This window comes from Polyodon spathula, chromosome 9 (genome assembly GCF_017654505.1).
Source record: "Polyodon spathula isolate WHYD16114869_AA chromosome 9, ASM1765450v1, whole genome shotgun sequence".
Taxonomy (NCBI): domain Eukaryota; kingdom Metazoa; phylum Chordata; class Actinopteri; order Acipenseriformes; family Polyodontidae; genus Polyodon; species Polyodon spathula.
In genome coordinates, this window is record NC_054542.1 from 51,422,584 (window position 1) to 51,450,551 (window position 27,968).

The 27,968-nt window shown below is 41.7% G+C and overlaps 2 protein-coding genes across 7 annotated transcripts in view; both read left to right on the forward strand.

The window, feature by feature from the left end:
- ercc5 (excision repair cross-complementation group 5) overlaps positions 1 to 19,036 on the forward strand; it is a 36,516-nt gene extending 17,480 nt beyond the window's left edge. For all 5 annotated transcript variants that reach the window (XM_041259929.1, XM_041259926.1, XM_041259924.1 and 2 more), the window contains 14 exons: positions 1,855 to 2,030; positions 3,281 to 3,396; positions 4,208 to 4,300; positions 4,913 to 4,973; positions 5,074 to 5,217; positions 6,435 to 6,642; positions 7,039 to 8,160; positions 8,766 to 8,926; positions 10,186 to 10,305; positions 15,353 to 15,566; positions 15,701 to 15,845; positions 16,128 to 16,328; positions 16,681 to 16,765; positions 17,873 to 19,036. In XM_041259929.1, the coding sequence (XP_041115863.1) occupies positions 1,855 to 2,030; positions 3,281 to 3,396; positions 4,208 to 4,300; positions 4,913 to 4,973; positions 5,074 to 5,217; positions 6,435 to 6,642; positions 7,039 to 8,160; positions 8,766 to 8,926; positions 10,186 to 10,305; positions 15,353 to 15,566; positions 15,701 to 15,845; positions 16,128 to 16,328; positions 16,681 to 16,765; positions 17,873 to 18,418 (3,392 nt within the window). In that variant the 3' untranslated portion in view covers positions 18,419 to 19,036. The remainder of the gene's footprint in view (positions 1 to 1,854; positions 2,031 to 3,280; positions 3,397 to 4,207; positions 4,301 to 4,912; positions 4,974 to 5,073; positions 5,218 to 6,434; positions 6,643 to 7,038; positions 8,161 to 8,765; positions 8,927 to 10,185; positions 10,306 to 15,352; positions 15,567 to 15,700; positions 15,846 to 16,127; positions 16,329 to 16,680; positions 16,766 to 17,872) is intronic.
- Positions 19,037 to 20,550: 1,514 nt separating this feature from the next.
- On the forward strand, positions 20,551 to 27,709 carry mettl21e (methyltransferase like 21e). 2 transcript variants are annotated; one of them, XM_041259934.1, is made up of 5 exons: positions 20,551 to 20,949; positions 23,191 to 23,304; positions 24,405 to 24,562; positions 25,548 to 25,665; positions 27,206 to 27,709. In XM_041259934.1, the coding sequence occupies exons 2-5, from the start codon at positions 23,208 to 23,210 to the stop codon at positions 27,625 to 27,627; spliced, it is 795 nt and encodes a 264-aa protein (XP_041115868.1). In that variant the 5' UTR covers positions 20,551 to 20,949; positions 23,191 to 23,207; the 3' UTR covers positions 27,628 to 27,709. The 2 variants fall into 2 exon arrangements, with proteins under 2 accessions (XP_041115868.1, XP_041115869.1); XM_041259935.1 differs by lacking the exon at positions 23,191 to 23,304.
- The last annotated feature ends 259 nt before the right edge of the window (positions 27,710 to 27,968 follow it).

Genomic DNA, 27,968 nt, shown 5'->3' on the forward strand with positions numbered 1-27,968 from the left:
GAAACGCTCTCGGCGTGCAGGCTGTTCGATAGAAAGGGCCGTAACGCTCCAGCGAGGCAGCTCTGAGCTCGACTCGCTGCTCTTAGGAAACGCTCTCGCCGTGCAGGCTGTTCGATAGAAAGGGCCGTAACGCTCCAGCGAGGCAGCTCTGAGCTCGACTCGCTGCTGTTAGGAAACGCTCTCGGCGTGCAGGCTGTTCGATAGAAAGGGCCGTAACGCTCCAGCGAGGCAGCTCTGAGCTCGACTCGCTGCTGTTAGGAAACGCTCTCGCCGTGCAGGCTGTTCGATAGAAAGGGCCGTAACGCTCCAGCGAGGCAGCTCTGAGCTCGACTCGCTGCTGTTAGGAAACGCTCTCGGCGTGCAGGCTGTTCGATAGAAAGGGCCGTAACGCTCCAGCGAGGCAGCTCTGAGCTCGACTCGCTGCTGTTAGGAAACGCTCTCGCCGTGCAGGCTGTTCGATAGAAAGGGCCGTAACGCTCCAGCGAGGCAGCTCTGAGCTCGACTCGCTGCTGTTAGGAAACGCTCTCGGCGTGCAGGCTGTTCGATAGAAAGGGCCGTAACGCTCCAGCGAGGCAGCTCTGAGCTCGACTCGCTGCTGTTAGGAAACGCTCTCGGCGTGCAGGCTGTTCGATAGAAAGGGCCGTAACGCTCCAGCGAGGCAGCTCTGAGCTCGACTCGCTGCTGTTAGGAAACGCTCTCGCCGTGCAGGCTGTTCGATAGAAAGGGCCGTAACGCTCCAGCGAGGCAGCTCTGAGCTCGACTCGCTGCTGTTAGGAAACGCTCTCGCCGTGCAGGCTGTTCGATAGAAAGGGCCGTAACGCTCCAGCGAGGCAGCTCTGAGCTCGACTCGCTGCTGTTAGGAAACGCTCTCGCCGTGCAGGCTGTTCGATAGAAAGGGCCGTAACGCTCCAGCGAGGCAGCTCTGAGCTCGACTCGCTGCTCTTAGGAAACGCTCTCGGCGTGCAGGCTGTTCGATAGAAAGGGCCGTAACGCTCCAGCGAGGCAGCTCTGAGCTCGACTCGCTGCTGTTAGGAAACGCTCTCGCCGTGCAGGCTGTTCGATAGAAAGGGCCGTAACGCTCCAGCGAGGCAGCTCTGAGCTCGACTCGCTGCTGTTAGGAAACGCTCTCGGCGTGCAGGCTGTTCGATAGAAAGGGCCGTAACGCTCCAGCGAGGCAGCTCTGAGCTCGACTCGCTGCTGTTAGGAAACGCTCTCGCCGTGCAGGCTGTTCGATAGAAAGGGCCACGTAACTCTCTGGAGCGCTCTGCTGACTGCACTCATAACCGTACTTACATGGACAGTCGATAAACTAAAGCTGTGATATAAAATTGGTCAGACACTAATATCTAAGCCAAACAACTGGACAAAACTCACAAAAATAGTGTTGTTATAACTGTTAGTATTAATCTGTCTATTTAAGGTTCAAAATTAATAATTCAAAATGAAGCAGAACCTTAATTTTTGTATTTTTTTTTTATTTTGAAAACATTATTTAAAATAAAATGCCCTTCCCTCTCGATTTAGCTTTGGTCCCCATAAATTAGCAATGCCTTGTAGCTAGTTTATCGTAGGGTGGCACAGAACATTTCTACAGGACCGGCTAGAAATTAAAGTTCCTTTCACTTCTGCTTTTACCGCTAAATCAAGAAAGACACATTGTGGAGCTTGATGAGCCATCTGTTGGTGTGTAAACAGCATTTCACTTTTAACATTACACAAAGGTCTAAAATGAAGAAAACAAGTTTCCAATCTGGTGCTCAACTGTACCTGGTTTTATATAGTTACTTTTGAGATATAACATGTTTGTTTTTTTAATACACTGCATATTAAGGATTTCCTTAGCTCTGTATTCAGATATCAGCATTTGGTTGAACCAGGCTTTGAAAGGCGCGAGAGACCGGGACGGGAACTCTGTTCACAATGCTCACCTCCTGACCCTGTTCAATCGGCTGTGCAAGCTGCTGTTTTTTAGAATACGACCCGTATTTGTGTTTGACGGCGATGCCCCCCTGCTCAAGAAGCAGACGCTGGTTTGTATACATGTTTTTGAACAATTAGAAGGTTCTTAACAAAGTGTGGTATAGGTATATTTGTGAACAAATTCAGGACAAATCTACCTGCCTCAGTCGTGTATGTCAACACTCTTATTGCTGGTGTCATGGCCGGTGCACTTCACAGCACTCTTATTGCTGATGTCACGGCCAGTGCACTTCGCAGCACTCTTATTGCTGGTGTCATGGCCGGTGCACTTCACAGCACTCTTATTGCTGGTGTCATGGCCGGTGCACTTCACAGCACTCTTATTGCTGGTGTCATGGCCAGTGCACTTCGCAGCACTCTTATTGCTGGTGTCATGGCCGGTGCACTTCACAGCACTCTTATTGCTGGTGTCATGGCCGGTGCACTTCACAGCACTCTTATTGCTGGTGTCATGGCCGGTGCACTTCACAGCACTCTTATTGCTGGTGTCATGGCCGGTGCACTTCACAGCACTCTTATTGCTGGTGTCATGGCCAGTGCACTTCACAGCACTCTTATTGCTGGTGTCATGGCCAGTGCACTTCGCAGCACTCTTATTGCTGGTGTCATGGCCGGTGCACTTCGCAGCACTCTTATTGCTGGTGTCATGGCCGGTGCACTTCGCAGCACTCTTATTGCTGGTGTCATGGCCGGTGCACTTCGCAGCACTCTTATTGCTGGTGTCATGGCCGGTGCACTTCACAGCACTCTTATTGCTGGTGTCATGGCCGGTGCACTTCACAGCACTCTTATTGCTGGTGTCATGGCCGGTGCACTTCACAGCACTCTTATTGCTGGTGTCATGGCCAGTGCACTTCACAGCACTCTTATTGCTGGTGTCATGGCCAGTGCAGTTCATTTGAGGTTTGGGGATTATACAGTCATTTCCAGCTGATTGCTTCACATGTGGTCGTTCAAATTCACTCCAGTTGTTGAGCAGCAACTAGACCATGTGACCTACAGCAAAGGAACCAGGATGCAGCAGTTTACTTATTGTGTTGTATTTCAAATTTTTTCATCCTGAATGAGCATTCCACAAATAAATGAAGAACCAATAAATACACAGCAAATAAAAGCATGTGAATACAGGCAATGGAAGGTAAGAAAAGGGATTGTGGTTAGCACTCTTGTAAAGCACTAATTTTCTTATCAAGTTTAAGAAGGCATCGGTGGGTTACTACTTTATTTCTGTTGATTTTGATGTGATTTCTATGAAGTACCATATTCAGTTGCAAAATATTCACCTCATAAACTTCTTTAGGCAAGTAGAAGGCAGAGGAAGGTAGAAGCAGTTAAAGAGTCAAAAGAAACATCAGAGAAGCTACTGAAAACGTTCCTGAAGAGACAAGCCATCAAAGCTGCTTTGGGAGACCGGAGGTGAGTGGAACACACAGCTACCATACAGAGGCAGAGAGAGCGAGACACTGCTGGACACACAGCTACTGTACAGAGGCAGAGAAAGCAAGACACTGCTGGACACACAGCTACTATACAGAGGCAGAGAAAGCGAGACACTGCTGAACACACAGCTACTATACAGAGGCAGAGAGAGCGAGACACTGCTGGACAAACAGCTACCATACAGAGGCAGTGAGAGAGCGAGACACTGCTGGACACACAGCTACTATACAGAGGCAGAGAGAGTGAGACACTGCTGGAAACACAGCTACTATACAGAGGCAGAGAAAGCGAGACACTGCTGGACACACAGCTACTATACAGAGGCAGAGAAAGCAAGACACTGCTGAACACACAGCTACTATACAGAGGCAGAGAGAGCGAGACACTGCTGGACAAACAGCTACCATACAGAGGCAGAGTGAGAGAGGGAGACACTGCTGGACACACAGCTACTATACAGAGGCAGAGAGAGTGAGACACTGCTGGACACACAGCTACTATACAGAGGCAGAGAAAGCGAGACACTGCTGGACACACAGCTACTATACAGAGGCAGAGAAAGCGAGACACTGCTGGACACACAGCTACTATACAGAGGCAGAGAGAGCGAGACACTGCTGGGTCTTATTCAGTGTTTTGTGACTACCCGCACAGCCCTATTTCAGAATAAACATCTGCACACTCAGTTTAACGCTATTTGGTCACTTTCACCTGCTGTTTTGGAAAAAGTTGGATTAAAAACATTAAAATGAAATTCTTTGATGTAGTTTTTAATGTTGCTTTACAGTCAAGAGACTTTGCCCAGCATTTCAAATGTCCGAAGGGAAGAAGTGGACGATATGTATGTTTTGCCTTCCTTGCAAGATAAAGAACTAAACAGGTAAGTGCTGTGCAGCCTTTCAACCTCAAAGATACACGGTATCATCAACTGGCTTTTCCAGCAAGTCATTTGTCTAAATATTTAAAATAACAGTAAATGATGCCAAACTGATAAACTTGAGACTGTGATTTAGTATTGAACTGTGTCTTCAGACTGTGATTTAGTATTGAACTGTGTCTTGTAAGGGTTAGCCAGACATCCACAATTCGTAGTTTGCGAGCTTCTTGGTTGTCCATGTAAATATTTGTGGTTTTGAAAAACCTTGTGCTGGACTTTCAAAATGAATACTTGATTTTCAGAATTAAAGTCACTGTGGAAGCAAGAAAGTTATCCATGACTTCTGTATTCATATACTGTACCAGTGCTTTTCAACTGCGGGGCCACACAATCCCTCATAACGTGCAATTCCAAATAATGAGCAGCACAGTCATTTCTCACACTTGTGTGTGTTTTAAACTAATAAATCACTGATCAGAAAGCATTTCAGATACACACTGTATATTCACAATGTGCTTTAACAATACATGTGGCAGCATATGTTAGACTGCCAGTGATCTCATTAATTTCATTTTTAGATCATTAAACTTTTTTTTAATATATATTTTTGTACAGTTCTGAAGAGGAAGCTGAGCAAGAATGGGAAGAGACAGCGACTAACAGGAGAATATTTCAGGTACCATCTATGAATATGCAGGAAGAACACAGTAATGAATCCCATAAGAAACATCAGGAATTTCAGCTCTCTAGTCTTGTTTTTTCTCTTCAATAAACAGGAAGAATTTTTTGAGAATCCCAACGCTATGGACATCGACTCTGAAGAATTTGCCACTTTACCTGCAGAAGTGAAGCATGAGATCCTTAATGAGATGAAGGAGTTTAGCAAGAGACGAAGAACAATGTTTGAAGCGCCGCCAGAGGTATTTCTAAAAGCATTGTGGGGTCTGTACTGGTCTAACAGTGTCGGGGTTCTAAAAGCATTGTGGGGTCTGTACTGGTCTAACAGTGTCGGGGTTCTAAAAGCATTGTGGGGTCTGTACTGGTCTAACAGTGTCGGGGTTCTAAAAGCATTGTGGGGTCTGTACTGGTCTAACAGTGTCGGGGTTCTAAAAGCATTGTGGGGTCTGTACTGGTCTTACAGTGTCGGGGTTCTAAAAGCATTGTGGGGTCTGTACTGGTCTGCTGGTCTAACAGTGTCGGGGTTCTATACCAGGAGTTTGCATATCTCTAGTAACGAGGATGGGGTGGAGATGTCGGTATTGGTGTACATCAAGCTTCTATTTGCTTATATACTGTATGTAGAAAGAATCACAAGGATGTTCTTGTGCACAAGTTATTGATAGTGTTATTGATAGTCTTTGAATTTCTGGAGACACGTGTACACATGTTCTTGTGAAACTGATGCTAGCTCTAATTGTGTGTTTACAGATGTACTTCTAAACCATAAGGTTAATTAAACAATATAGTAAATAATCAACAATTTAATAATGATGGAATTAGGAATCATAAGATGACTTTAGCCAAATAATTTCTTCTTGATGCATGAACAGTGATCTAGCTTGAACAGGAGGATGCGAAGCAGAGACTGTTTGTATTTATTCATGATTTGTAATTGGGGCTTCTGATTTTCGGTTTTAACCGATAAACGATAAAACACCCTGATACAAAAAAAAAAAATGAAATCCAGTGTATAGCCGGAAAAAACTCTGGAAATGGGCACTGAAGACGTCATCCCTTTCCCATTTAAAAATCTATCTATCATTAATTCCATCTGAATACTTTAAACCCACCCCAACAACTGAGTGGCAGCACATTCCTACATTTCTATTGGAGACTCCGCTTGCGAGATATAAAACAATTAGGAACTGAGATTTGTTCGCGGGATTTAAAGCTATATTACTGTTAGATAGGGAAGTTTTAAAACAACATTGCAAATTGTGGCGAAATGGAAAAAATTGACGACATACAAAAACATTTTTTTAAAAAAATGAAAAAAACATTTTGGGATATCTCGAAAATAGCTAAAAAATAAGCACTGACAAATGTAATTAAGAAAAACAGAAGCCCTATTTATAATCTAAAGCTGCACGGCGGTACACAGGGCACCAATGAATTCCCTGCTTGTTTGTTCCTTCAGAAATCCCTCGAGTTTTCACAGTACCAGCTGAGCGGATTGCTGAAGAGGAACAATCTAAACCAGCGCATCCAGAGTGTGCAGGCAGAGCTGAATCAGCAGAGCTCAGGGCTGCTGCCAGTGGAGTTCAGCATGGAGGGAGGAGCTGACAGCAGCATGGAGACACGGAGGCTGCTCTCAGAGGACACTTCGCATTACATACTCATTACAGGCATGTTAAACACAGCATTCCCTAGTGCAGTATTACTTGCTAAATATTTTCATTCAGCTTTACAAGAATGAAAAAGCATTGCTATATAAATATTGCTGTTGTGTGTCAGTTTCAGAGCTGTCCTTGATGGGGTGGAGGCTGCTCTATATACCTTTACACATTATACCAAGACATAAACATGCACATGGGACATCAATCCAATATAGAAGCAAAGGCAAGGTCATCAGGTTAGGCTTGCTGAGTGCTTCGGGTTCATGGTTTCCAACTCCGCACACTGAAAGGAAATGAAAGGACAGGCCTCTCCATCAGAACCACTTCAAGTGTGTATGAAGCCATGGTAAACTTTGATCACTGTTAAAGAATAATATTGTTTTTGTTTTGTTTTTTCATATCCAGGGAAAAAGAAAACTAAAAAAGCTTTGGAGGAGAAAGAAACAATTCAGCCCTCGGCTAGCAAATCCAAAGGAGCCATCGTTTGTGTGGAACCTCCTCTCTGGCACCCAGCGCCAAATGAAGAGCCTCCCTCCCCTGGCACACTCTGGGCAATCAGAGAGGCAGTGCAGGAGGAGGAGAGCGCCCATACTGGTGCTGCCCCGCCGTCTCCCAGAACTGTGCAGGCCATTCAGGCAGCCATGGAGAGTAGCTCTGAAGATGTGGAAGATGTTGACAGTGAAATGGCCTGGAGACAGGAGGCTGTGCTTGGTAGAGGAGAGCTCTGGAGACAGGAGGCTGTGCTTGGTAGAGGAGAGCTCTGGAGACAGGAGGCTGTGCTTGGCTCAGGAGGACTGTTGACACAGGAGGCTGCGCTTGGCTCAGGAGGACTCTTGAGACAGGAGGCTGTGCTTGGCTCAGGTGATACAAGTGAAGGACGGCTCTTGACACAGGGGGCTGTGCTTGGCTCAGGAGAGCTCTTGACACAGGGCGCTGTGCTTGGCTCAGGAGGACTGTCACCAAGGACTCTGTGTGCCAACCAGGTGGCTCTTAAATACGACAGGAAGGAAAAACCAGTGAAGCAATCTGAAAACAACCAGCAGGGTGTCAGAAAAACAATTCTCATCAGCAGCTCCGATGACGAGGACATCATGGACGTAACCTGTGAAAGAAACCAAGCTTCCCGAGCTACCGTAGCTGTGCAGAGCACGCTGCTGGAGGACAAGTCTCTTGAAGTGGTTCACATGGAGGACAGCAGTTCAAGATCTGAAAAAGCAAGTGGGAATCTAGAAGGCGATTATGACCATTCCCACGCAGCTAAACTGGAATTGGGCAAAAGGGTGTCCGACAAGCTGCTTGGAAATGAAAATGGTTCAGAAATCACTTTGCTTCCTCACTTAGCAGTTTCAAATAGGAAGGGAGCTGATTCACCAGCCTGCACCCTTTCTTCAGAGGCTGGAGAGACATCAGTTTATTCTTCTAAAGAGGAAAGTTCTAAAGACACAAAACAAAATGTGATTTTGGAAGATTTCTCTGCAATAGGTACAGAAATGCTGCAGAGGGGAAGTGAAGAGAGTGATTCAGAAGGTAATGTTTCATAGTTTGGATGTTTATTGACCCTTTTGATTTTCCATGCACAGGTAACTGATGTTCCACAAGGAACAGTCTCAGAAGTAATGTCTCTATGGTCGAGGTGGATTAAGAATTCTTAAGGCCCTGGGCATGAAGAACATTGGAGCCCACATCCCTTTAAGACACACATGTGTTGTGAAATACATGAGGAAATAGCCTGTAGAATGTTTACACACTGCATTAATAATAAAGCAAATCGTACCACAATATTATACGCTGAAATGAAACTGCTTCAAAATTAATAACGGCTATCCTGGCTTTCCTATTGAAAGTGTTATGGGAGCTGTTTCTGAGCCCCTGTATAGATTGCATAATATGTATTTGATGCACTGCAGTAAAGTGCTGATTTGTAAGATTCTGAGCAATTAAGCTGTAACACACACACGTCATTGATGGTCATGTAATTGACTGATTAATGGGCAAACAGTTCAATAGCAACAGTATCTGGATCTGCCACGGTTTAGTTCATTAAAACAGACCCCTTGATGTGTTCAGTGTTATATGGAGAATTCACAGCAAGCTGCTGCTTTGTTTTTTTGTTTTTTTTCTTCGCCTCTTAGAGAGCTTTATTGAGGTGTCTGATGTGGAGGAGGTGGACCCCCCAGAAGAATGGTTTGGTGCTCCACACCCCACTTCTACAACCGAGCACATTCTCAACCCTGCAGCCAGACAAGAGTGTGCTGAAGAGAAGGCTGTGAACGAGTGGGCAGATAGGAGCTTGGTAATGTGCTGAAGAGAACGCTGTGAACGAGTGGGCAGATAGGAGCTGGTAGTGTGCTGAAGAGAACGCTGTGAATGGGTGGGCAGATAGGAGCTGGTAATGTGCTGAAGAGAGGGCTGTGAACGAGTGGGCAGATAGGAGCTGGTAATGTGCTGAAGAGAGGGCTGTGAAGGAGTGGGCAGATAGGAGCTTGGTAATGTGCTGAAGAGAACGCTGTGAACGAGTGGGCAGATAGGAGCTGGTAGTGTGCTGAAGAGAGGGCTGTGAACGAGTGGGCAGATAGGAGCTGGTAATGTGCTGAAGAGAGGGCTGTGAAGGAGTGGGCAGATAGGAGCTTGGTAATGTGCTGAGGAGAGGGCTGTGAGTGAGTGGGCAGATAGGAGCTTGGTAATGTGGTGCTTTACTTTGTACAACACTGGCTTTGTTTCAATAACCAATGCAACAGTGATTAGGAATGGACAACCAGCAGCACACATAACAAGTGCTTTTGTAACCTTTTAAGACTAACCCTGAATGGTTAAAGAGATAAAGGTAAGACCATGTGGCAAAGTGCCCACCCCTTGTGTATATTTATTTATTTATTTATTTATTTAATATATGAGAATTTTATTATATGACACTGGCGAAAAAAGTATACTTGATTATACCGTTTTGTACAGTGTTTGTCTGTTTTGTTTTGGCCCATGTGCCCTTTTCTTGTGTGTGTTTATATCAATGTTCTTTTGTTATTATTTAATAAAAGTATTGCTATGACAGTTTAGTCCCATGCATGTTGTTCTGGATGTTTTCCTGGTCCGTGACCAGCCATTCTTGTGTCAGACCATTACAGGAGTGATGACTGCGGCTTAAATCTCTGTTCTTGCCTATTTTAGGCACTTATTAGTGTTCTCTTCTCATTGTTATATTATTGAGTAATAACAGAGAGGCTGACCTCCATAGAAAACAACAGGAGGGCAGTGTCCGGCTGTTGTGTAGTAGTGTATATATGAACACAATTGAAAGTATAATTGATCCTACTAAGCACGTTATATAAAAGCCTTGCGTTGTACAAGGGATGTTAAATGAAAATGTTCAGTATGCACAATGCACAGGGTGCTCACATATATTCTGAACAGGATGGCATGTTGCCTCATGCTGATTCGAATTGAAGGCACATAAGTGAATAAAATACACTTTCTATTAAGAGCTGTATTAGTTACAGTTGGTAGTAAGAAAGGGGGAAATGTTTCCTGCCTGAACTTTTTATTCTTGGTTTTAAGGAAGAACTGGAAGTGCTGGAGAACAACCTTTATGTACAACAGAAGTGCCTTCAGGCTGAGAAACAGCAGCAGGAACGTATTGCTGCTACTGTCACTGGCCAGATGCAGCTGGAGAGCCAGGTGAGCTTGTTTATAACCCCAGCTACATTATCAACTGATTTATACAATTACTGTGAATGAGTCCAGAATGACAAAGCATTCAAACTGTGAGCATGGCAAAGCATTCAAACTGTGAGCAATGCAAAGCATTCAAACTGTAAACATGGCAAAGCATTCAAACTGTAACCCAAATCTTCACACTGAAGCAGCTGTCCGGCAGCTAGGCTATGTTTAACATTGCGTCAAGCTGTTCATGTGAGCTATGGGTGATATGTGAGGATAAAGTGATGTGTAAAAATAGAAATAACTAAAATCTATTTTCTTAATAGGCCAAGCAGAATAGTCATGTTTTCTGAGCCTTGCAGCTTCATCCGTTAAACTTTAAAGGCTTTCTGGCGTGCTGCAGTGTCTGTTAGTATTGCACAAACAGGTCCATTGATGTATTTGTGTCATGTAATTGATCACTTCATAAGAAAGCTTACAAACGAGAGGAGGCCGTTCGGCCCATATTGCTCATTTGGTTGTTAATAGCTTGTTGATCCCAGAATCTCATCAAGCAGCTTCTTGAAGGATCCCAGGGTGTCAGCTTCAACAACATTACTGGGGAGTTGGTTCCAGACCCTCGCAATTCTCTGTGTAAAAAAGTGCCTCGTATTTTCTGTTCTGAATGCCCCTTTATCTAATCTCCATTTGTGACCACTGGTCCTTGTTTCTTTTTTCAGCTCGAAAAAGCCCCTTGGGTCGACATTGTCAATACCTTTTAGGATTTTTAATGTTTGAATCAGATCGCCGTGTAGATTTCTTTGTTCAAGACTAAAAGATTTAATTCTTTTAGCCTTTCTGCATATGACATGCCTTTTAAACCCGGAATAATTCTGGTCGCACTTCTTTGCACTCTGTCTAGAGCAGCAATATCCTTTTTGTAGTGAGGTGACCAGAACTGAACACAATATTCTAGGTGAGATCTTACTAATACATTGTACAGTTTTAACATTACTTCCCTTGATTTAAATTCAACACTTTTCACTATATATCCGAGCACCTTGTTGACCTTTTTTTATAGCTTCCCCACATTGTCTAGATTAAGACATTTCTGAGGTCAGCATAAACTCCTAGGTCTTTTTCTTAGATTTCTTCTGCAATTTCAGTATCTCCCATATGATATTTATAATGCACATTTGTATTGCTTGCATGCAGTACCTTACACTTTTTTTCTATTAAATGTATTTGCCATGTGTCTGCACGGTTTTGAATGCTGTCTAGATCATTTTGAATGACCTTTGCTGCTGCAACAGTGTTTGCTACTCCTCCTATTTTTGTGTCATCTGCAAATTTAACAAGTTTGCTTACTAGAATCTAAGTCATTAATGTATATTAGGAATAGCAGAGGACCCAATACTGATCCCTGTGGTACTCCACTGGTTACATAGCTCCATTTTGAGGTTTTCAATCAGTACCTTCTGTTTTCTACATGTTAACCACTCCCTAATTCATGGATTTCCTTGAATCCCTACTGCGTTCAGTTTGAGAATTAATCTTTTGTGCAGGACTTTGTCAAAAGCTTTCTTGAAATCTAAGCATGTCATATGCTTTGCAATTATCCATTGTTGACGTTGCAGCCTCAAAAAAATCAAGCAGGTTAGTTAGACACGACTCCCAGGATACTGTTAGCATATGGGTAGTTTGCCATTTTGGATCTCATTATAGTTTGCTTAAGTTTACATAGTCAGGCTTATTGGTCTGTAGTTACCTGGTTCGGTTTTTGTCTCCCTTTTTGTGGATTGGTATTACATTTGCAATTCTCCAGTCTGTTGGTATAAACCCTGTGTCAAGAGACTGTTGCATGATCTTGGTTAGTGGTCTGTAAATAACTTATTTCATTTCTTTGAGTACTATTGGGAGGAGCTTATCTGGTCCCGGGAATTTGTTTATTTTAAGAGCTCCTAGTCCCTTTTAACACTTCTGTCTACACTAAAGTTATTTAAAACTGGATAGGAACAGGTCAGCATGTGGTGCATGTTGTCCGTATCCTCCTTTGTAAAAACTTGAGTAATAGTTTAATTTTATTAAAAGTAATAATTTGCTATTTTTTTCTCTTCGTCTGTGATTTTGCCATTTGTATCTCTTAGAAATTTCACCTCCTCTTTTGAATGTTCTCTTGCTGTTAGAATATTGGGGAAACTTTTTGGAATTTGTTTTAGCCCCCTAGCATTGCTCATTTCTATCTCTTTCTTGGCCTTTCTAACATCCTTTTTTGACGTGTTTGCAGTTCCAAGTACTCTCTCTGTGTACTTTGTTCTTGGTCCTTTTTTAATGCTTAGCGGACACTCGGTACTGCATCTGCAGCCAAGCCCCAGCCCTTGTTCGCTGTATTTATCACATACCTCTTCATAGTAGTGCATACTAATAAATCCTCTCCTAAAACCCACTCGTTTTATCACCAAACTCAATAATGTGATCCAAGTCATTATTTTATTACTATTACATCTCAAAAGCTCTGCAGATGTCTGTGATATTCTTTGAGCGCTGGATGCGGAAGCAGCTGTCTTGTTTTTTTATGTCTGTGTTAGGTCTGTGTTGTAGGGCCTCTGTGTATTGCTCAGATCCGGACCTTTTTTTCAGCTCCTATCGGCCTCACTCGGCCATTGAAAGGTTTTCTCTGCTTTTTCTGGAGAAAAAACGACTAGAGATGTGTGCTTGGTATTTTTTTGATGATGTCAGAAGGGTCCGACATCAGACCGGAAAGGGAAAATTTTAATGTCAGACCTGGTCCGCAGAGGGTTAAATGCTCTGTAAAGTGCCTTTTTTCTCTGAATACTAATTTTAATTGATTAAAACATTTTGGCAATTTTGTTTTAGATTTAGATTTTTCTACTTTTGGGATGTAATTGTTTTGCATCTCTAGTACTACATTTAAAAAAAGCAGCCTTTTTCTGTGGATGTTTTCTGTTTTACTCCAATCTACTAGTCTCTGTTTCATACCTTCATAGTTTGCCTTTCTAAAATTGTAAAACTTAGTTTTAGTCGTTACTTTTTGGATTTTAAAAAGCACTTCAGATGAGACCATGTTGTTGTCTGAGTTTGTCCATGGTTTCTGGCCTCTGTTTTAGTTATTCTGTCTTCGTTATTCGACAAGACTAAATCAAGGCATGCCTCCCCTCTAGTCGGTGCCTTGATAAATTGCGTTTGTCATTTTCTACCTTTTCAATTTCGTCTGTGTTTGTAGTCTTTCTGGTAGTGCTTGTGTTTGTAGTGTGACTGACAGTGCTGTTGTGTTTGTAGTCTCTTTGGCAGCGTTGTCGTGTTTGTAGTCTGTCTAGCTGTGCTCTTGTGTTTGTAAGGTGTCTGACAGTGCTGTTGTGTTTGTAGTGTGTCTGGCAGTGCTCTTCTGTTTGTAGTGTGTCTGGCAGTGCTGTTGTGTTTGTAGTCTGTCTGGCAGTGCTCTTCTGTTTGTAGTTTGTCTGGTCTATCTGGCAGTGCTCTTGTGTTTGTAGTGTGTTTGGCAGCGTTGTTATGTTTGTAGTCTCTGGCAGTGCTCTTCTGTTTGTAGTGTGTCTGGTCTGTCTGGCAGTGCTGTTGTGTTTGTAGTCTGTCTGGCAGTGCAGTTGTGTTTGTAGTCTGACTGGTAGTGTTGTTGTCAGCTTGGCTGTTCCAGTTACAGTGTCTCTCATAGTATCCACCCCCCTTGGTCTTTTCCACATTTTATTGTGTTACAACATGGAATCAAAATGGATTTAATTAGGACTTTTTGCCACTGATCAACACAAAAAAAGTCCATAATTTCAAAGTTAAAAAAATAGAATCTACAAATTGTTCTAAATTAATTACAAGTACAAAACAGAAAATAATTGATTGCATAAGTATTGACCCCCTTGCGCCAAACATAGCTCTTAGGTCTCATCAGACCATAGAATTTTCTTCCACTTGGTCTGTCTCCCACATGCCTTCTGGCAAACTCTAGCCGAGATTTGATGTGAGTTTTTTTCAACAATGGCTTTCTTTTTGCCACTCTCCCATAAAGGCCAGTTTTGTGAAGCACCCGGGCTATTGTTGCCGTATGCACAGTGTCTCCCAGCTCGGCCATGGAAGACTGTAACTCCTTTAGAGTTACCATAGGCCTCTTGGTGGCCTCCCTGACAACTGCCCTTCTCGCCCGGATATTCAGTTTTTGAGGACGGCCTGTTCTAGACAGATTCACAGTTGTGCCATATTCTCTCAATTTCATAATAATGGACTTTACTGTGCTCCGGGGATATTCAATGCCTTGGAAATGTTCTTATATCCTATCCCTGATTGGTGATTTTGAAGAACCTTATTTCGGATTTGCTTTGAATGTTCCTTCGTCTTCATGATGTAGTTTTTGTTAGGAAATGTACTAACCAACTGTGGGACCTCCCAGAGACAGGTGTATTTAACCTGAAATCATGTGAAACACCTTAATTGCACACAGGTGGACTCCATTCAACTAATTATGTGACTTCTAAAGACAATTGGTTGCACCAGAGCTTATTTAGGTGTGTCATAGCAAAGGGGGTGAATACTTATGCAATCAATTATTTTCTGTTTTGTATTTGTAATTAATTTAGAACAATTTGTAGGTTTTATTTTTTAACTTTGACATTATGTGTTGATCAGTGGCAAAAACTCCTAATTAAATCCATTTAGATTCCATGTTGTAATGCAATAAAATGCAGAAAAGTCCAAGGGGGGGTGAATACTTTTTGAGAGCCACTGTATCTGGTGTGCGAGGTGCAGCTGCTGTTGCTCTTGTTCTGGTCGATCTTTGCAGGTCTTCCCAGTGTATGAGAGTTTGGTTCAGGGCGTTCTTTTCCCCAATACTTCAAATACTTTAAACATTTGAAGTAAACCTAAAAGAAGAGTCCAGTAGACAAATGTTAACTCTGTTTTACTCTCTCCTTCTGTGGCTTTTCAACTGACGTGTTAGGATGCAAACATAATGCATGCCAAACGGCTAAAATATTGTATTGATCCTATAAAAAAGGCAGTGGTGTTGTCACCTGTTGTCACAATGTAGTCAGAAGTCATGTTTTACTTTTCCACATTCCAGGAGCTGCTGCGTCTCTTTGGCATTCCTTTCATTGTAGCCCCCATGGAGGCTGAAGCACAGTGTGCCATCCTGGACCTCACTGACCAGACTAGTGGGACCATAACTGATGACAGTGACATCTGGCTGTTTGGGGCAAGACACGTCTACAAAAACTTCTTCAGCCAGAACAAATATGTGGAGTCCTACCAGTACAGTGATCTTCAAAACCAGCTAGGTACTGAGGTCACTTGTTGATACTAGCCTGCCACATTGCTTCCATGTACATGCAGTAATACAGTATGTTCACCCCCATGTGACTTAGCAAGGAGATTAATTCATCTCTGCATCTCTGTTTTCTCTGTCCTTTAGGTTTAGACCGAAGTAAACTCATCAATTTGGCCTATTTGCTGGGTAGTGATTACACAGAGGGCATTCCTGGGGTGGGGTATGTGACTGGAATGGAGATTTTAAATGAATTCCCAGGACCAGGAATGGATCCTCTCATTAAGTTCTGGTAAGTTTATAATCTTCCTGACTGACAATTACAGCATAGGAGTCCCAGATTTGTATAGATAAGATGGAAGCTGATTTTCACCCACTCAAGGTGTAATGGGGTGAATATTGGTCTTTATCATACAGCCATCCATTCTAATAACTGCAATACTCAGGTTGTTGGTAAATGACCTGCTTCCCATGTCGGTCGTTATTCGCACTATGAAGGGAAGGTAACAAGGTTCAATTTGTTTTATCCAAGACTCTGGAAAGTTGGAAAGTAAGCTTCACTTTTTGAATTCAGTGACTGGTGGACAGACGCTCAGAAGAATAAGAAGATGAGGCCGAACCCCAACGACAGCAAAGTGAAGCGGAAGCTGCGGAACTTACAGCTGCAGCCCGGCTTTCCCAGCCCTGCTGTATCAGAGGCCTACCTGAAGCCAGTGGTGGACGACTCCCAGGACGGCTTCTTCTGGGGTCGACCCAATCTGGAGGAGATAAAAGAATATCCTTCAAAACACATGCGTGTTACGCTGTACTTTTGATAACAGAATTACTTTTTCGGAAAACTATGTATTCCGAAAAATATTTGAATTTGTATGTTCTTTTAAACTCACAGATTGTTGGCTTCATGTAAACACACAGATTGTTGACTATAGAGAATAGAGAGAACTATAGAGAATAGCCCTGAGTGTTTAAAGATATGCAATGACTATAGAGAATAGCCCTCAGTGTTTTAAAATTTGACATGTCTGTAGAGAATAGCCAAAGTTGACTTTTTATTATTTTAAAAAGGTTTTATTTCAGCAATAAAAAAAACAGAATAGTTGTTTTGAACACACCTTGACCGTTTCCACATTCTGTGGTTGTCGCTTTGGCTGGAATGGAAGAAAAACAGATGAACTTCTCTTGCCTGTAATGAAGCAGCTGAATGCCCAACAGGTAAGTGGCAGTTATAAATTGTGGCGTTTCACTGTTGTATCCCACTGCATGAGTACTGTCAATTTGTAAAGATATAATGAACACACATTCCCAGAAGTCCCTTATTGTTCTGCTATTGATCTTTTTGTTGTGGAGACTTTATTTGAAAACCCCAACTCTCCTGCCATAACACTTCTAGTGCTTCAGGTAACGACACCACAGACATGGTGGGTATACGTCGTCTTTAGGATGTACAAGTAAGCCTGAATAAACTGGTCACCAAGGGGACTAAACATCTGTAGCTTAAGACAGCTTGTTTTTGAACTGCAGTGTTTCTCATGCACTGGTATTGACACTTCTGAACTGCAGTGTTTCTCATGCACTGGTATTGACACTTCTGAACTGCAGTGCCTCTCATGCACTGGTATTGATTCTCATGCACTTCTTATTCTGAAATTTTGAGGCTAGTAAGAGTAAGTGACTATAAATAAAGGCGGGGGACATTTCCCCCAGCTGAGATTCTGTGTGAAGATCTCCAGAATAAAGATGATATTTTGTCTGGCTGTATTTTTCATTTGCTGAAACGTGTTCACAAAATATAATCTTGGGTGTCCATTCCTTGACTCTGAGGACTAGCAGTAGGATCTTGAATATCTTTTTGTGCTTGTATTTGTTAGTTTGGTCCACAGATACAAGGCAGCACTATGGATGAAAGTTGCTGTTCTTCTACATTCTTCATATGTGGCAGTTCAAACACATTGCAAGGGTCTAACTGCAGTCACACCATGTAACCTAAACAAAATGTACAATTAGCAATGTTTGCATATCTTGAATTCACATAATAAAACAAATAAAGAACCAAAATATTCCCAGCACAATAAATAGTCATAACTTCATGAAGCTAATCCAAGGTGGGAAAATGGCTTTTAAAGTTTTCATTAGACCCCAACAATGCCTAGCCAGGTTTCCAGCGCAGTACTACAGAATTATTCTAAATGTCCAATGCAGGAATCTACAGCATAAATTAAAATGCATTAAAATAATTAAAGCAGTTCATTTAGAATGAACCTGTCTCTAAAAACCTACACAATCTAAGTGGTCTTGTTGTGTTTGTTTACTTTGTTTTAGACCCAGCTGCGGATTGATTCCTTCTTTAGACTGGAGCAGCATGAGAGGCAGGCCATGAAGAGCCAGCGCCTGCGCAGAGCTGTGTCCTGCATGAAGAGAAAGCAGCGAGAGGAGGAGGAGGATGAGACTCCTGTCCTGGAGGAGGGGAGCCAGGCCCTGGGGAAAGGGAAGAAAGCAGCAGTGGCCACAGAGTCACCCAGATCCCAGTCACAGAACAAGGACAGAAAGCAGCCAGAGATCCCCTTGAGTGGAGGAGGCTTTCTGGACTTTTCGGAAGCAGTCCAGCAGGGGGTGTCTTTAGAGGAAGAGGTCTCTGTGAGGGAGACAAAGGCAATGAAACCGGGACTGCCCACATCCCAGACCAGAGCAGCTCAGAAATGGGAGCCTCTCCCTGTCACCCCTAAAGAATGGAGGAACGGTAGCAGCTCCAGTGAGGAGAGTGATGGGGGCAACGAGGGGGCGATGGTCACTGCCAAATCCGTGTTTGAAAACCAAAAGGGCAAAACTAACAAAAGCACGAGAGCGAGAAAGAGAAGAAGAGTTTGATCATGTCTAACCATGACAAAGTGAAGCCAAGGATCTGATAGACCTGGAGACTGAACTGTCATTGAGGATTTCCCAGCAGGGCAGGCTGTGTGGGGAAGCTCACATGAGCAGTGCTTGAGATCACCTTGTTTTAAGTTCACGAGCAATGCTTGAAATCACCCTGTTCGAAGTTCATGAGCAATGTTTGAGGTCACCCTGTTTGCAGTTCACATGAGCAGTGTTTGAGGTCACCCTGTTTGAAGCTGACATGAGCAGTGCTTGATCACCCTGTTCTTTAGATAAACACACACCCCCTCTCTCCTCACCCCACCCCACCCACAGTAAACACACACCCCCTCTCACCTCACCCCATCCTGCCCCCGTAAACACACACATACAGCAGCAGTAGATATGGCTGAACTAAGGCAACACTGGAGTGTCTTCTTCACACAGGATCCAATCAGCACAGTGGAATTTACAGCCATGCTGCTGCTTAAATAATACAATGATCTGCTAAGAAAAAGCAGCTCTCTGGAATCCTGCCTCCAGTGTTACTGTATTAGACCCTTAATAATAATAATAATAATAATAATTTTATAAAGTACCTTTCATGACAAATCATCACAAAGCGCTGTACATAAGAACACAAAATAAAAATAAAGAAGAAAAATACCAAAACATTAAATAAAAAAAAAAAACAAACAGTCTAAACAAATAAGTTTTAAGGCAAGTTTTAAAAACACAGCAGGATTCCGAGCTCCTCATTTCTTTGGGAAGGATGTTCCACAACCTCGGGGCAGAGGAACAGAAGACCTGATCACCCACAGTTCAGAGTCTGGTTGTGGGTGACATCAGTCGAACATCAGTGGACCACAAATTGTGTAGAGAGGTATAAATAGATAAAAGTCCAGTTATGTAAGGGGGAGACACACCTTCAAAGCCTTTGAAGTCAATAGAAAAAATTTAAAATCAATGTGAAATGTAACAGGAAGCCAGTGCAAGGATTCCTGAAGAGGGGTAATGTGGGCACCAGAGTGAGAGCTAGTCAAAACCCTGGTTGCAGAGTTCTGAACATACTGCCATTTGTTTAGGGTGTTCAAGGAAACCCCAGCAAATGGCATTACAGTAATCAAGTCTGTACACCACTGATAGCCATGCTTAGACAGTTAGATTTACACAGTTGGTGCGGTGAACCTAGTAACATGACTTCAGTCTTATCACAGTTCAATTGCACAAAATGTTGTTGCATCCAAAGTTTAATATGAGTTATACTATTAGTAAGCACGGTAATAGCCTCTTCAATGTCAGGTTTAGTTTGCAAGTAAATGTGAGTGTGATCAGCGTAAAGATGGAAATTTACGCTGTCTAAGATTTCGACCAAGTTGGAATACTGTGTGTGTGTGTATATATATATATATATATATATATATATATATATATATATATATATATATATATATATATATATATATATATATATATATATATATATATACACACACACACACACACACGCTAAATACAAGAGGCCCTAATACGGATCCCTGGGGAACCCCTGAGAAAACCGTCCCAGTAACGAACCTGAACACACCCAGAGAGACAAAGTGCTTTCTCTCAGAAATAAGAGCTAAACCAACTAAGGACAGTGCCAGAAATGCCACATAGGCCCTCTAACCGAGCAAGTAGAATGTTACGGTTTATGTTATCAAAAGTGGCACTAAGGTCCAGTAAAACTAATATAGAAAGAGCACCCGAGCCATTAAAAGATAATTTCCAACCTTGACAAAGGCTGTTTCAGTACTATGCAGCAGTCTAAAGCCTGATTTGAAGAGGTTCATAGAGTTATTTATTGAAAGATGATTATTCAGTTGGAATTTTGTCATACTCTATTAAAAATAATATTGAAACAAGAACCAATTTTTCCCAATATAGTCGACTGTCCTTGACAAGCAAAGAGTTTACATGGATCCACTCACCAATACTGTGGAAGAATTTGGAAACTTGTTCTGAACAAATTCCAAATCTATATCGGTTCTATTTGATGAAATATTTTTCATCTATTTGGGTCACAGGGCACAGTGTAAATGGTTGAGTTTCAGGTTAACACAGTGATTTTTTTTTTTTTTTTTTTTTTTTTTTTTTTTACTGTATTTTAATATTCTGATTGATTTTAATGAAACATTGTAACTATATTCTGTATAGTGCATTACTGTTTCCATTGCTAGCATATCAACATATCCCTTGTGCCTGTTCTTAAGATGTGAATCCATTGCTTGATGAGTGGTATGTTAATGTGCATATACTGTTATCTGCTGTCTTTCCATGTGTTTTATAGTATAGTACCAAGCTGTAAGTAATCTGGTAGTTACTGTGACTTGGATATGTCAGAGCGCAGCTGTTGAGATCAGTTAACTACAGCCGTCCCTCTACTGCTCCTGGGCTTTGGTGTTAGTCAGCACTGGGGTCTGTCAGCCTGAAAGGTACTGAATAAATCCCCTGTGAAACCAATTTACCAAGGAGCCAGAAAAAGCAAAGCAACAGCACACACAAAGGTATGTCTTACATTTACAACAGGAGGTTTGGCAAGACAAAGGCTTATTTTAATTGTGTGAATAATCTGTTGCATGGTGTTGCATTCCATTGGTTCCGTCCTTACTAACAAAGTTGTGAATTCTGTCATATGTAAAAACGTCAGCAGTAATGCGACCATCCCTTAGAAATGGAACATGACACCTTTTTTATGATTATTGTTGGAGTCCACTAAAGTAAACAAAACAAATTGCTGAACATGTAATAATTGAGAATGTATTTTTTCTCTATTGGAATTGGAAGTTAGTACTGTCTGTATTAATTGCAGTTCTGAAATGCTTTCTGAAACGCTGCTTTGACTTACTCTCATTTTGACTGTGAAGAGTTACACATATAACACATGTTTCAGTTACACATATTTGTAACAAAATATATTAAAAGTTGAGACCACCATCCATTTTTAAACTATACAATAATGGTGTTCCACTAAACAATGTGCACCTTTTGATATTTATCATCCATAACATTACTCACCTGTCCAGTGCAACAAAAATGTGCTTTTTTGCCATTAAAAAGCTTAGTGACATTTTATATTTAACATTTGATAGATTCTGATTAAATGTCAGCTTTAATAATACTAATACAGGGGCTTGATTTTATTTTAAGGAAGTATGATTAAAGATATGAGTCCAAAATGCCCAAAGTCTTGCAAGAACAAAGCCGATGCACAAGAGGTCCAGTCTTATCTGTAAATCCAGCATGTCATTTGTTAAGGTTACAGTTAAACATCTTTGCAGACTCCCATTTTGGTGTTATTCCAAAACCCTAACTTGACCACAGCAGCCTACGTGTGTTTCTATACAGAGTGAACGTGTTCAATTCTGGACATGGTGCTCCAATCCCAGTGTGTTTCTATACAGAGTGAACGTGTTCAATTCTGGACATGGTGCTCCAATCCCAGTGTGTTTCTATACAGAGTGAACGTGTTCAATTCTGGACATCTTGCTCCAATCCCAGTGTGTTTCTATACAGAGTGAACGTGTTCAATTCTGGACATGGTGCTCCAATCCCAGTGTGTTTCTATACAGAGTGAACGTGTTCAATTATGGACATGGTGCTCCAATCCCAGTGTGTTTCTATACAGAGTGAACGTGTTCAATTCTGGACATGGTGCTCCGATCCCAGTGTGTTTCTATACAGAGTGAACGTGTTCAATTATGGACATGGTGCTCCAATCCCAGTGTGTTTCTATACAGAGTGAACATGCTGAATTCTGGACATCTTGCTCCAATCCCAGTGTGTTTCTATACAGAGTGAACGTGTTCAATTCTGGACATCTTGCTCCAATCCCAGTGTGTTTCTATACAGAGTGAACATGCTGAATTCTGGACATCTTGCTCCAATCCCAGTGTGTTTCTATACAGAGTGAACGTGTTCAATTCTGGACATGGTGCTCCAATCCCAGTGTGTTTCTATACAGAGTGAACGTGTTCAATTCTGGACATCTTGCTCCAATCCCAGTGTGTTTCTATACAGAGTGAACATGCTGAATTCTGGACATCTTGCTCCAATCCCAGTGTGTTTCTATACAGAGTGAACGTGTTCAATTCTGGACATGGTGCTCCAATCCCAGTGTGTTTCTATACAGAGTGAACGTGTTCAATTATGGACATGGTGCTCCAATCCCAGTGTGTTTCTATACAGAGTGAACGTGTTCAATTCTGGACATGGTGCTCCGATCCCAGTGTGTTTCTATACAGAGTGAACGTGTTCAATTATGGACATGGTGCTCCAATCCCAGTGTGTTTCTATACAGAGTGAACATGCTGAATTCTGGACATCTTGCTCCAATCCCAGTGTGTTTCTATACAGAGTGAACGTGTTCAATTATGGACATCGTGCTCCAATCCCAGTGTGTTTCTATACAGAGTGAACGTGTTCAATTCTGGACATCTTGCTCCAATCCCAGTGTGTTTCTATACAGAGTGAACATGCTGAATTCTGGACATCTTGCTCCAATCCCAGTGTGTTTCTATACAGAGTGAACGTGTTCAATTCTGGACATCGTGCTCCAATCCCAGTGTGTTTCTATACAGAGTGAACGTGTTCAATTCTGGACATCTTGCTCCAATCCCAGTGTGTTTCTATACAGAGTGAACATGCTGAATTCTGGACATCTTGCTCCAATCCCAGTGTGTTTCTATACAGAGTGAACGTGTTCAATTCTGGACATGGTGCTCCAATCCCAGTGTGTTTCTATACAGAGTGAACGTGTTCAATTATGGACATCGTGTCTACTAGGCAGGATTCTGGGATGGATTTGTCTCCGTCGGATTTAGGTGATGGCCGCCTTTTATCAGAGTCACAGAGTGGGGAAGGTGAGTAAAATCATCAGACTTTTATTCCATTTTTTTCCTGCAGCATTGTTTTTTGATTTGTACTACAACCAAATCCTTTTTGCAAGTGTTACTGTAATATTTCACATATATAGTTATTTTTTATTGCAGTGCTTCTATTTTGTATTTATTACAACTTTTACAACAGAAGTTGCTGCTACTTCCCTTCTAAATACAGTAAACATGACGAACCCCAATGTCAATGCCACCCCAGCAGCATGGTTGGTAACCCCTAACCCTAACAGCATGGTCTGTATCCCCCTAACCCTAACAGCATGGTCTGTATCCCCCTAACATTTAATCCTGTAACCCCCTAACCCTAACAGCATAGTCTGTAACCCCCTAACCCTAACAGCATAGTCTGTAACCCCCTAACCCTAACAGCATGGTCTCTAACCCCCTAACATTAACACTGTAACCCCTTGACCCAAACAGCATGGTTTGTAATCCCCTAACCCTAACAGCATGGTCTGTAACCCCCTAACCCTAACAGCATGCTCTCTTGCACAAGTGACATGAGCCCCATGCCTGGTGGGTTTACAGATCACATTATAAAGCAATGGTGCAGTATGAGGAGCACAAAGCACATCGAGCATGCAGCTACAATAAGCATAATTGGTGTGTACCATTACAATGTTAGGAGCCAACTCATTGTGCTTATGTGGAGGCACATTGATGCACCATTGCTGGTAATTCTGTGAGCTGCTGAATTGTATCCAGGGTAATCCAGTTGTATTGTTATTAACTGTCAAGGGTGGCCAAAGTTCCTCATTGCAAAAGCTGTACTGTAAAAATAGGTCTTTGTGAGAGACCGTTTCTTATCATCCAGAACTATTTAACACACTATAGAGCTAAATTTACTAGAAGAAACTGTGATAAAGTCAGTTACTCAATGTCACAGCTGCTTTCACAGTAATCTGAATGTATTCATTAATATTCACTGAATATCATTTGCACCTCTCCCTGGCAACAGTGTGGTAATTTAAAAGAATACACTTGGCCTGCATTATGAATACAAAATAGCAATGTTGAATATTAAATTTAAAGAATGTGATTGTGAATGGTTTAGTTTCATTTTTTAGAAACCTGTCAAGATACAGAACTCGTTGCTGCAATCATGAAGAGACGTGCCCCTCCCCCTCTCATCACTACAGCGGTCTGGGAACGGTATTACTTTGCTGACTGCGAGATTAAAATCAAAGAATCTACAGAGTTCTATGGGGCTGTTGTCTGGCCATCGGTAGGTCTGCCTCTCAAAGGAGAATTTGTATCCTATGAAGTTTTAAAGATAGTTTTCACCCTGTTAATGCACGATGAAACATGTGTCTTGCTTGATTAACAAAGACACCACTGCAGGCACATGACTGAATTATTTCTGAGATAACATTGAGAAATTAATTCTGCTGCTCGTTCTGGACAGTGTGAAGCAGCTGGGATTCATCGCAGCTGTACTCAGATGAAGCAGCAGGCTAGACTGTGCAAGCATGAAGGAACACTGCTACTTACAAACTAATATATACAGAATATTATCAGAGGTGTCCATGCTCTTTAGCTATGAGAATAATACTGGTGACCAGAGAGTTCTTAAACTGCCATACAAAAAAAAAACATCTTTAACAAGGAGAAAAAACATCTAACAAGCAGGAAAAAAAATCTTTAACAAGCAAGAAAAAAAAAAACATTTAACAAGAAGAAAAAGCACATATTTAACAAACAAGAAAAACATCTTTAACAAGCGGAAAACATCTTAACAAGGAGAAAAAAACACATCTTTAACAAGGAGAAAACACATCTAACAAGGAGAAAAAAATGAAATCTTGTTTTTACAAAAACTACAAATGAGTATTTTACAAATATGAACAAAGTTAAACAATGAGTTAAAAAGAGGAGATTAAAGCAGGCCACATGAACGGCTGGTTTTACAGACCCTGATTAGCCCTAATCCTGGACTACCTTGCCAAAGGAAACATGAGGCAGTCCTAGATTAGTGAAACCAGCCACAAGACTGGGATTGTCGTGCTGATTAAACACGTTGATTAAGTACTTGCCTTTACCAAAAACTCCCAGTGCACCTGTTTTTCAAACCCATTCAGAGACTTCAGAAGGATCATATACCTATACAAACAGTTGTCAAACAGTAAAAAATCATATATTCAATGTTTATTAATAATAATAATAATAATAATAAATAATAATAATAATAATACTTTCTATTATTTTTGTAGGCTTTAGTTCTCTGTTATTTCTTGGAAACCAACCAAGACAAATACAATCTCGCTGATAAGAATCTGATTGAAATCGGAGCAGGAACTGGCCTGGTTTCTATAGTTACTAGTATTCTAGGTAAGGTTTTTTTGTGTTGTGTAAATGTATGCATTGGTTTAATGACCATGGACAATAGAGCTTAGTGGTTATAGCCGAGGAAACCATTCTACTCATCTTCTCTTCTGTGCACTTCTATATGCTAGTGCAATGATTGACTGATTCGATTGATTGGTTGGCTGATTTGCAGGTTTGTTTATTCTTTAGCATGTCATAGTTATTATAATGTATTTGTAATAATAATAACTGCTGGCACACATATTAGTAACTAGTGGATTCAGAGTTTCACACACCATGGAGAAATGGGCAAGTGGCTTCTGACTTAGTATTAGGTACTTTCAAATATTAGGGTAACTTTTCCATTTTAGATTGTCACTGCCTCATTTTTTAAGCTCAATTTTAAGAGATTTTAATTTCAGCCACAGGCAAAAGATAGAGCAAACGTTGTTGCTGTGTACTGCTGTACTCGATAGTCTAGTTTGTGACAGTGCTTTACGTTTCTATACTCAATAGTCTAGTCTGTGACAGTGCTTTTGTGGCAGTGCCTTCCATTTCTCATCGTGTTTCAGTGCCACTCTGCAGCCGTGTTCACGGCGACTGCAGTGCCACTCTGCAGCCGTGTTCACGGCGACTGCAGTGCCACTCTGCAGCCGTGTTCACGGCGACTGCAGTGCCACTCTGCAGCCGTGTTCACGGCGACTGCAGTGCCACTCTGCAGCCGTGTTCACGGCGACTGCAGTGCCACTCTGCAGCCGTGTTCACGGCGACTGCAGTGCCACTCTGCAGCCGTGTTCACGGCGAATGCAGTGCCACTCTGCAGCCGTGTTCACGGGACTGCAGTGCCACTCTGCAGCCGTGTTCACTTCATTTAGGACCCTGGCAGCCGTTTTAGCAAATGATTCCAGCATGATTGAACATTTACTGCATAGAACTGCACGATTTATTTAAATTGTCTTCAAGGAAAAAGACACCAGCAGCAGCAAAGATGTGAAATATTTTTGCTAAAGATCGCTCTGTCCAATACAAGATAGATACATTTCACATATGTTGTTATTTTGACATTTATTTATGTATTTATTTTGTTTGAAAATTCCCTCATTGTAAAAATAGAAATAGTCTTTAACATGCTGATATAAATTACACACTGCAATGTAGCATTTACTGTATGGGGTAAGCATTTCAATATTTAGGAACATTTGTTGTATAATAATTTGTGAATTAACAATTTTGAATGTGACTGTTTTTCTGCTCTAATAAATATTATGTTTAATCGTGAACTACTGTATCTTGAATTACCTATTTTTAGACCATGAAGTACTATAAAATAAGCATTTTTTTAATACAAATTCAGTGTGTCTATAGAAAGCACAAGGAGGAGGAATTATTGAGCCCCTGGGTTAGTGGGAAGGGTGATTTGGTGAACAGCCTTGTGGATGCTCCATTGCACATCACATTACGATTATCATTGAATAGCAATGAATTTTCATACTGCATTAGAAGTGCTGCACTGCCAGGGGTAATAGGCTACTGTTCAGCACACTGAAGTCCAGTTGTTTTGCAGGAGCAAGGGTGCTCTCCACAGACATTCCCGAGGTCCTGGGAAACCTGCGCTACAACCTCGCCCGGAACACCAGAGGCAGGTGTAGGCATGAGCCAGTGGTGAAGGAGCTCACCTGGGGTGTGGATCTGGAGGAGAAGTTCCCCCGATCATCCACTCACTTCCACTATATCATGGCTGCGGATGTGGTGTACAGCCATCCATTTCTGGAGGAACTTCTTGCTACCTTTGATCACTTGTGTGAAGACAACACTGTCATTTTCTGGACCATGAGGTTCCGGTTTGATAAAGAGAACAAATTTGTGGACAGATTCCAGACTCTCTTTGACCTGGAGTTAATTTATGATCTCCCCAGCATGAAAATCAAGCTATACAAGGCAATGAGGAAAAGAAAGGTGGGAACTGAAACAAACAGATTAGAATGAAGTAATACTGTACTACTCGGAGGGCATGGCCAGGCATTAGAGCTAGAATTTATGGGGTGTACAACATTAAATAATGCTGTCACCTACGTACGATTGATGTTCTGCTTACAGTTGTTTTGTTTTTGTTCAAGTTGTTTTTGTTTTCACTCTTGAAAATATATAGATATATATATATTATATATATATTATATATCTATAACGATATGCTATATAAAATATTTTTTTTTTTTTTTTTTAATTTCTTCATTTCTTGATTTCAGGCTGTACAGTGTGTAAAATTCATGCTACAAAGACATTTCTCATAGGTCAGTTTCCCAAGTTACTCTGTACTCTGGTTTACA

Excerpts from the sequence above, each read along its gene's own strand:
- mettl21e (XM_041259934.1), top strand. The coding sequence starts at position 23,208 with ATGGACATCGTGTCTACTAGGCAGGATTCTGGGATGGATTTGTCTCCG. Across the intron at positions 24,563-25,547 it reads GGGCTGTTGTCTGGCCATCG|GCTTTAGTTCTCTGTTATTT; the intron begins GTAGGTCTGCCT and ends TTATTTTTGTAG. Across the intron at positions 25,666-27,205 it reads TATAGTTACTAGTATTCTAG|GAGCAAGGGTGCTCTCCACA; the intron begins GTAAGGTTTTTT and ends GTTGTTTTGCAG.